The sequence below is a fragment of the Aristolochia californica genome, unplaced genomic scaffold, assembly GCF_029961685.1.
Source record: "Aristolochia californica isolate CCGP_79_NKW_82.1479 unplaced genomic scaffold, dmAriCali1.0.hap1 SCAF_2, whole genome shotgun sequence".
Lineage (NCBI taxonomy): Eukaryota > Viridiplantae > Streptophyta > Magnoliopsida > Piperales > Aristolochiaceae > Aristolochia > Aristolochia californica.
In genome coordinates this window covers 10,107,248-10,117,544 of record NW_027181881.1, presented here as the reverse complement: position 1 = coordinate 10,117,544, position 10,297 = coordinate 10,107,248, and the positions used below count along the sequence as shown (strand labels likewise).

General features: G+C 40.7%; 1 protein-coding gene across 1 annotated transcript; it reads left to right on the top strand.

Annotated features, from left to right (window-relative positions):
- The first annotated feature begins 269 nt into the window (after positions 1–269).
- LOC137956561 (FCS-Like Zinc finger 13-like) lies at positions 270–1,712 on the top strand. The gene is made up of 2 exons (XM_068804103.1): positions 270–1,019; positions 1,302–1,712. The coding sequence occupies exons 1-2, from the start codon at positions 430–432 to the stop codon at positions 1,447–1,449; spliced, it is 738 nt and encodes a 245-aa protein (XP_068660204.1). The 5' UTR covers positions 270–429; the 3' UTR covers positions 1,450–1,712.
- The last annotated feature ends 8,585 nt before the right edge of the window (positions 1,713–10,297 follow it).

Sequence of the window (10,297 nt, the reverse complement as noted above, 5' to 3'; positions counted from 1 at the left end):
TTTTCAGGGAATCGGAATTGACGAGATTGCACGCCAATGAGTTTCATTATGTGCCGGCACTGAATTGCGGTAAAAGACTTTAAATGTGCATCAATCATTGGACAATCGGGTATGGAACGTAGATTGCAATCGTCCACCCTTGCCCTTGATTTTCTTTTCTAATTCACAATCGTATTGTTTATTTCGTTCGTGTATTGGGAGGTTTTTGTTTATTGGATATTATTTTACTACATCGCCTCCGGTGACGTTATTTATACGGTCCGCTTCATGAGTCTAGATGTGCTGTACGGGAGCTCTTCGACCGCAACCATTCTTGGATAATTTGATTCATTTGAGCGTCCAGCTCTCACAAGTTTGAGATTTCCGATCTGTCTGTGTAAAACCCATTTCCTCGATTTCTATATCCGAGCTCGTTTGCTTCTCCAGTAAATGATGTTGGGAAAGAAGAGGTCAAGGGATCCGGTCCGGCGTATACTCGAGCCGATTGTTCCCGGCGACAGGCTTGGGTTTTCGGAGGCTGCTACGAGTCCCACCAGTCCGATCGAAATCAAGGTTGGATCACCCAACAAATGGAGGAATCGGGAATCGCAGGGGATTGGACTTGGGATTATTGCTGCTTTGCAGAAATCGGAGGAAGTTCAGGGGAAATTCGTCCTGAGTAGTTTGAATTTGAGTCAGACTGATCCGATCCCAGTCGGTTCTGGGAAGAACTCTGCGCGAGTTGGAGGTGTTTATGAGAAATCCGAGGTGGGGAGTTCCGAGAGCTACACGTCTGTGACTTTCCGGGGACCTCAGCCTACTGTCACCCGAGTATACTTTGAATGCAACGAAGTCAGTCGGAGAATCGGTTCTGAATTCCAGAAAAACATAGACGACAGGAAGTCGAGAAACAAAGGGCTCTTCTGGGCTTCGCCGCCCAGATTCGCTGAAGATTTTACGGGTTTCCCAACTTCAGATTTTCTCAGTTGTTGCAATCTTTGTTGGAAAAAACTCAATGGAAGGGACATCTACATGTACAGGTAACCACCCTGCTCATCCTATCTTCCCTTTCTACTAATGCGATTTTCATTCTGATTGCATTTGCTGCTATATCGGCAGCTGTTAGATGGAAATTTTTGGAGGTCGACTAGGAAATCTGCGATCTGATTACAAAATTTTGACACAGACAAAATTAGTTAATGCTTGCCCATAAAAAAGTCTCTGGTCCATCCACAGCACGATCGCTACTTCTTATCTAAAACAGAATTTGAGCAAACCGTCTAGTAAGTGGGTTCTAACAATGGTCTTCATATAATTTGCAGAGGAGAGAAAGCATTTTGCAGTGCTGAGTGTCGATACAGGCAGATTATAAGCGATGAACACAAGGAAAAATGCAGAGCGGGGGTTTCTGAAATCTCGAGTTCCTCGTACACTGATATATTGATTTCTCCGGGCATCGCTGCGGCGTAATTAGTCGGTTGAAGCTGGGAAGAAGAAAGAAGAAGAAACGCTCCTGGCGGTGTTAATACTTGAGAGAGTATATGCGGCAACAATAATGTGTACACGAGACCGAGTTTGGAGAAATTTTTCCATGTTAGAAAAGATTGAAGCTTATAGCTAGCACATAGTTGGAAAGCAATTGAGACTTTATTGATGTGAAGGATTGCAGTCCTAGAGTTCAATGGCACCTCCAATGAACCATGATTTAATCAAAGGTCCTACTATTGATTCTTCCCAAATGACCCAAACAACGGAAATAAAAGTTGCTTCTCACAAAAATTTCCATGAAATGTGGGAGAGACCATTAAATTAGTTGTAACATTAAATATGTTAGGTCCGGGGAAGAACAAACATAAAGAGGGGTGAACAGGTTTCACTTTTAATTACTCCTTTTAGTTAATTCTTGTGTGTTTATATTTAAAATTGATTTGAAGTGTAATACTAATTTTATAATTCAAATTCATAGATGATCAAGGTTTCACTTTTAATAACCCCTTTTACTTAATTCTTGTGTGTTTATATTTAAAATTGATTTGAAGTGTAATACTAATTTTATAATTCAAATTCATAGATGATCAAAGTACTAAGTGGAGACAATTAGTGGTTTTTAGGTGGTTCACATCCACCCTGAGGCTCCACTGCATTGTCCTACGATATTTTATAACAAATTATCTCTAAGGTTAATTATAATACTATTCATATAGAGATTTATATCACTCAGTTGACCATAACGGCCAACTTATAGCACACTTTCACCTAAATTTATGATAGGTATCTAGGCTGTTAGTTTAGACTCGAAAATAGATTTTCAGCAGCTAACTGGGTAATTTTGCCCAAACCCATACTTGATATTTGTAGCAGCAACTCACTAGGCAGACAAGGCCTACAACCATAGGGAAATTTTCAGCACCACTTGTCTACACAAGACCTTATGGCTCATAACAATAGCAAAGCCTTTTCTCATAGCCCCAATAACTTTTCTCAATTAATTTGAGATGGGAATAGTTTTGCAATGCAAAAGGTGTGACCAAATGAATAATGGTTACTTGCTTATACTTTAGCCCAAATATAATGCCTCTTAGTAGACAAGTTTCATAATTCAAGCACAATAAGATAATCACACCAATTCTAAGTATCTATGCAATGTAATTACAACTAAGTAGGTCCTTGAATGGCCAAATTTTAAAATCAAAGCTCCATGAAAAACATAGATTAGTTTTTCAAATGAGAGAAATCATTAGTTGAGATGAGGGTGGTCTTGCCTTGCCAAAGCTTGACCCGATTTTCAAAAGTTACTAGCTCACTATGTAGCTCAAATAAATTACATCTCCAAATAGGCAGATTTCAAAAGTTAAGCATCACAAGGTAGGCACATCAATTGTAAGTACATGTACAATGTAATGGTAGTTCCGTAGGTCCTATGACCAAATTTTACAATCAACACTCAATAAAAAAAATGGTTAATTTTGTTTTTCAAATGGGGATAATCATAAGCAAACTCGACTCTAATTGATTTTAAAATGCAAGTTCACTAGTTAGGGATTTGAATCATTGAGTTCAAATTTTCTAGACCAAGATCATATAAGCCCATAAATACTTAACTCATTCTGGAATGCTCTTTTTTTTTCTTTTAAATCCAAATCGATCTCCAAATTTTATTTTAAAGTGAGAAAGAACTTTGGAGTCGTTGTAGAGGCCTTCAGGCTTGAGAGACATAACATTGGGGCAAAAATCTACATAAATAAACAAGTCATCAACTGTCATATTTTAACCATTTGGATTGGAAAGGGACCTTTTCTGTTTTGCAGAACTTGAAAAAATCGCAACTAAAATTCATGAGAAAAGATTTCAAATTTTCATTATGAACTGGTAATTATAGATAGTTCACTTGTAGATTTTGGATATATATCTTGGTCGAATCTAATAGTTGAAGCTTTTTTGCATTTTATGCCCTGATAATGTCATCTAATAGAGTGGGCACTGCCTGACTAATTTAAGATTTTCTCCTCTTCTCTTCTACAAGTCTTTTGATTGGACAAGTGAACAACTCAGGATAGAGACCTTTCTATCTCAATTCATGTGATCAACTCGATATTGATCAATTAGCTGGACAAAGGCCTTCCCATGTCAATTCATCCGATTGACTCGATATTGATCAATTAATCGCCTTTAGTGCCCCCTTCTTCTCCAAATCTTTGTGTGCCTTTTTAATCTAGTCATTTGGGTGTGTTACTTCTATCAGAAATTGTCTCTTTCCAATTGTTTGGTCAAGTGGTTGTTGTCCAGATGGCCTTTTTAACATGAAATATCAAGCCGATTCAACTCAATGGACTACTTCCTCTACACCTTTCTTCCTTGTTTTCTTGTTTTTTTTCTTATTTTCTCCTTATTTTCCCTTCTCCATTGGAGATTTTCTTCCTTTGCATTCAATTGGACAAGGTCAGTCTAGTCCAATGATCATCTTGGCACGGGCATGTTGTTCTTCTGTTCTTCCCTTTTCTTTCTCTATATTTATTGGAGTTTTGCTTGCTTCTTGTGTTGAGCTCTCTTGCTTGGTCATACAATGCCGTTAGGCCACTGGATGATGTACTTTCTAGTATGAGCTGTTTGCTTCCTTCTTTGTATGAGTTGTTCGATCAATCACGTGCTAGTCAAATGAATGTGTTGCCATAAATTTCCTTTTGAGGACTTTTATGAACTAAAAATAAATCTTAATGCTGTTCATTAGTGACTTTAAGTATTTTTGTCATGAAAATTATCTCAATGGGGATCTTGAACCAAACAAAGAGAGCCAATGGTTTTTCTTACTTTATTGAGTCCAGAAGAGAGCAATGAGGAATTACCTGTCATAGGATCTAATGTACCAAAATCTATGACCCTATAGTGATAATGGAAAACAAAGAAAAAAAATAGATGAAGCATTACATACTTGAGAAAATGCTTAGGACAATGAGTGTCATTCAATTTTTGAATACAACTAGTGAAAGAGATCTAAAATTTTAGCTAGGTCAGTTGTGATAAAAAATAGGTATATCTACCAGTGAAGAAGCCAAATTCAATAATATTAGCTTGGCAGCCCCCTTTCTTCTTCATTCACTTGTTTCCCTCTATAAAAGCTTATGTTAAATGTGGTTGCCATAACTAATAGAAATTTGTACCATATCTCTTTAACACCTTAGTGTGCATAGGGCTTAACTTGTCCCTCTTTTTCCTACACAAAAACAAGTGCCAAATTATCTTCTAGTGGATTACTAGCAAGTTTAATCCCTAACTTTACTTCTATCTTGCTTCCTATGTTGACAACATGGCATATGCAAAATCAATGTCCAATAAAGGATTTATTCTATTCTAAAATTTGACTACTTATATTTTCAAAATTAGGCTTCAAAGAAGAAACAAGACTATACACCCTTTCATTCTTAATTAACCCAAGTATTACTGTCCCGGATCTGACACGACAATTTGTAGGGAGGAAGAAGAGAAGGACAAAAATCAAGCTGAAGGGAAGCTTAAAAATCCTAGGTTCTTTGAGGAGAATGCACACCCTTGTTTATTGTAAATAAATTCTTGTCCTCTCATTACTCTTACCACTTAAATTGGGTTCACCCTTACAAGGTTTAAGATAAAATATTAAAAAAATACCCCTGTAGATAAAATATTACAAAAATACCCCTATGGCCTATTAATTCTTTAACTGAAATAAAATAAAGTAAATTAAAGAAAAACAATTAATTAGACTCTAAATAACTTAATAATGTTATTGCGTGCATAACATTACACCCCCTGGGAGAAAGAGCTTGTCCTCAAGTGTTATGGACTCCATAGCATCGCGAGTTATCCATAGGCATAGGAATTAAATTATGTCAATTTACCTTTCATGTAATTTCAATTCGGTTTGGTTTACTTTATTTGGGTTGGTTCAGTGTAATGTGGTGTGAACCACTTGACCTATGGGTCATCTTTATAATTTCGTCCTCAACCCTATTTAGGGTGACGTGAATGAGAAGAGAAGCAAGTATTGAGAAAATTATATTTTACAGGTCTGATTCTCCCTCAGAGGTCAAGGTCGGATTCTCCCTTTGAGGTTCAAGGTTGAGCTTCCTCCAAAGCTCCTTCATTCTAATTGAGTTCCACCATTACTCGTTCAAGAAACAGGAATTCTCTTCCAACGTCAAGATCATCCATGGAAGGAAGAGAGGAAAGAAGGGTGACTCAATCCATGGCAAGGGAAGAACCTAACATCGTGGTATCAGACAGGTCCACCCTTGGGGATTCCTCTTCCCCTGACGATTTGAGACAATTCGCAGAAGATACAAGGTAGAGAACAGACAACCAGGCTCATGCCCTGGAAGAGGTGCGTCAAACAACCTCTGATTTGCGTGAGGCAATAAAATCAATGGATGCTGCCATCCAAGATCTCCTCCGGCGACAAGAGGAACATGATACACGAGCCCACCCACCAGCTGCATACTCTCCACCTCCTCCCCCACAACTACCAATGCATCAACACCATTCCCATATAGGGCTTGCCGTAACACTGCGCCCAGGTATTTAAAACTTGACTTTCCTACGTATGATGGGTCTAAGGACCCTTTGATTTGGTTAGCCAAGTGTGATTAGTTCTTTTATCATCAAAAAACACCCGCGGATGAGAAAGTGTATTTGGCCGCCTACCACATGCTCGATGAAGCGCTTCTATGGTACCACCAATTCCGAAATGACCAAGTGGTTCAGGATTGGGCAACTTTTAAACAATCTTGCATGATACGATTTGGTCCTCCATCTAGTAGCAATCCATTGGGAGAATTAATCAATTAAAAATAAACTAGAATGCTAGAGGTGTACCAAAAGACCTTCCAGGAAAGGTTAGCCCAGGCAAACCAGTTTGTTAGCCACACACAGTATGTTCATATTTTTACTGCTGGTTTGACAGAAGCTCTGACCATGTCGTTTATAGAGGATAAACATCAGATTATATTGCATGGCACACAAGCACCACTCACCTGCACACTACAGGTTGCCGAGGTCCAGTCCACACACACATGTAAGTTATCTCACTTACTTACAGAATTTGAAGATATCTTTCAAGACCCTTCTGCCTTACCGCCACTTAGGCACTGTGATCACCGTATTCGTTTGAAAATGGGTACCAAGCTGGTAGTGGTGCGTCCGTATCGTTACCCTCACTTACAGAAGGATGAGATTGAAAGGCAGTGCGATCAGATGTTAGCACAGGGTATTATTCAGCCCAGCAGATCTCCTTTTTCTTCACCGGTATTACTAGTCCGCAAGCATGATAAGTCATGGAGGTTCTGTGTGGATTACTGACAACTCAATGCCCATACGATTAAAGATAAATTCCCTATTCCAGTGGTGGACGAGCTGTTAGATGAGCTCCATGGAGCTAATATTTTTACTAAACTAAATTTGAAATCGGGCTATCATCAAATCTGAGTTCATCCATCAGATGTGGAAAAAATAGCGTTCCGCACGCATCACGACCATTTTGAATTCCTCGTAATGCCATTTGGTCTGTCAAATGCGCCTTCCACCTTCCAGGCCCTCATGAATGAGGTATTTTCCTCTCTCTTGAGAAAGAAAGTATTGGTATTTTTCGACGATATTTTGGTCTACAGCAACAACTGGGAAGAACATCTTCAACACCTTTACCAGGTATTTTCTCTTATACGATCACATCATTTGGTTTTAAATCGGTCGAAATGTTCGATTGGCACATCAGAAGTGGTATACTTGGGCCACGTTATTTCAGCAACAGGGGTGAAGGTAGACCAGAGTAAGATACAGGCGGTCACCGAGTGGCCTATTCATACCTCTATTACAGCCTTAAGAGGATTTTTGGGCCTAGCTGGATATTATAGAAAATTTATTCGTAGCTATGGCCAACTTGCAGCTCCGCTCAACAATCTCCTCAAGAAAAATGCTTTTACTTGGTCAGAGACAGCAGCTCATTCCTTTCAGCAATTGAAAGACGCCTTGTCATCAGCCCCAATGTTGTAGCTCCCTGACTTTAAGGAGTCGTTTGTAGTGGAATGTGATGCTTCGGGAGGCGGTATAGGCGCAGTGTTGCACCAACAAGGCCACCCGATTGCTTATTTTAGCCGACAACTGGGCCAACACCACCACAAGTTGGCAGCTTATGAGAGAGAATTGATCGGATTGGCGAAAGCTATAAAGCATTGGCGCCCTTATCTATGGGGACGTTCTTTTTTGATTCGCACTGATCATTGCAGCCTCAAGTATCTTCTTGAGCAGCGTCTCACTACTTCACCGCAACAACATTGGTTAAGTAAGCTTATGGGGTTTGACTTTTCTGTCGAGTATAAACTGGGAAGTTTGAATGTCGGGGCTGATGCATTATCTCACCGAGACGTTCCAGAGCCACAATTAAATGCCATCAGTTAGCCCAGAGCTCTCTTGTTGGATTCTATACGGGAAGAAACACAACAGTACCCAGATATTATCTCCTTATGCCAGGACATCAAACAAGGGACAGTGGCAACCCATTGGAGAGTTCAGGACAATCTCGTCCTCTACAAAAACAGAATTTTTATACCCCACACATCCCCTCTGATTAACAACGTTTTAGCCTCCTTCCATGACAGTACACGTGAGGGCCGACAGAAAACATATTTCCGAATCAGTAGGGAATTTTATTGGAGGGGCATGAGGCGCAGTATAGCTGATTATGTGGTGGCTTGTCAAACTTGTCAACAGAATAAAGCTGAAACATTAAGTTCAGCAGGGCTGCTCCAACCACTTCAACTTCCGTCACAGGTCTGGTCTGATATTTCTATGGACTTCATAGACCGACTTCCGTCTTCGTCAGGTAAATCTGTTATCCTGGTAGTGGTGGATCGTTTCTCTAAGTATGGGCATTTCATTCCTTTGGCACATCCTTACACTACAACTCAGGTAGCTCAACTTTTTACGGATAACATTGTCCGCTTACATGGGATGCCTAATTCAATTACCAGTGATAGGGATGCAATCTTTACAAGTACCTTCTGGAAAGAACTCTTCAAGTTACAGGACACAACGTTAGTCTTTTCTTCAGCCTACCATCCGCAGACTGATGGTCAGACAGAGGTCGTCAACAGAACCATTGAAATGTATCTCCACTGTTTCGTGGGGGACTCACCTAAGAGGTGGGTTAAATGGCTCGCCTGGGCTGAGTTCTGGTACAACACCTCCTACCACAGCACACTCAGCACAACCCCATTCAGGGTGGTATATGGTAGAGAACCTCCACGTCTTTTAGCCTATGAACCAGGGGCCTCTAACGTCACCACTTTGGACCAAGCTTTAGCTGAACGAGACACATTCCTGACTGAGGTGTGCACTCATCTACAGGAGGCACAACATTCTATGAAAAAATATTATGACAAGAAGCACCGGGAAGTCTTCTTTTCTCCTGGAGATTTGGTTTGGTTACATCTCCAACACTACAAGCAGCTGTCGTTGACAACCTCCAAACGTCGCAAACTCTCTCCTAAATGTTATGGTCCCTTTCAGGTGCTGGACCGCATTGGGACAGTGGCCTACAGATTGTAGCTTCCGCCAGAGGCCAGAATTCACAACGTCTTCCATGTCTCACAATTAAAGGCCTTCCAGGGTGATTCGCCTTTGCTGCACACCCCGCTGCCCCCACTCCATGAGGGACGTGTACTTTCTACCCCGGCACAGGTATTACAAACTCGACGTATTCAGGGTGATTGGGAGATCTTAGTACAATGGGCAGATGCTGACCCCAGTGACACAACATGGGAGCCATTAGCGGCATTTCGCACCCTCTACCCATAATTTGAGCTTGAGGACAAGCTCTTTCTCCAAGGGGGGGGGGGGGGGGGGGGGGGGGGGTGTGATGTTATGGACTCCATAGCATAACGAGTTATCCACAGGCATAGGAATTAAATTATGTCAATTTACTTTTCATGTAATTTCAATTCGGTTTGGTTTACTTTATTTGGGTTGGTTCACTTTGGGTTGGTTCAGTGTAATGTGGCGTGACCCACTTGACCTATGGGTCATCTTTATAATTTCGTCCTCAACCCTATTTAGGGTGACGTGAATGAGAAGAAAAGCCAGTATTGAGAAAATTATATTTTACAGGTCTGATTCTCCCTCAGAGGTCAAGGTCGGATTCTCCCTTTGAGGTCCAAGGTGTAGCTTCCTCCAAAGCTCCTTCATTCTAATTGAGTTCCACCATTACTCGTTCAAGAAACAGGAATTCTCTTCCAACGTCAAGATCATCCATGGAGGGAAGAGAGGAAAGAAGGGTGACTCGATCCATGGCAAGGGAAGAACCTAACATCAAGCTCGAAAGTAGGGTATGCTTGTCGACGTTTCCACCTGGTCCCAAGTAGCATCCGCGGTATCTGGGTCAGCCCTCATGGATGACAAAATTGGAGCATTCTACCAGAGAAGCCATTTTTTTTTGTCGACACTGCAAGCATCACTTGCTGTAGCATACCCCAATATGAACAAACAACCAAACAACAAGTTGAACTATCACCTGCTCCAAACTAGCAACTTCTGTTTTGATATTAATAGCCCTTGTGTGATCTGCCCCAACGTTTGCCTCATGGGCAAAATGCAGCATGTCCCCAACCAAAGTATGTTGGAGGTCCTACATGTCAGCAACAATGTTGTTAGAATTGGGCTGAGAAGTTGGTGAAAAGATTACCCAGGGATGTAGATAAATGTGTGCTTCATTTGTAGACAAAGCATTCATCATACTGTTCATTATCATGTTGACCACAAGTTTCCTTTTAGATCCATTACCAACCTCCCCCAAATA

Coding starts and splice junctions, on each gene's coding strand:
- LOC137956561 (XM_068804103.1), top strand. CDS start 430: ATGATGTTGGGAAAGAAGAGGTCAAGGGATCCGGTCCGGCGTATACTC. Junction 1,020..1,301: donor AGGGACATCTACATGTACAG/GTAACCACCCTG, acceptor TATAATTTGCAG/AGGAGAGAAAGCATTTTGCA.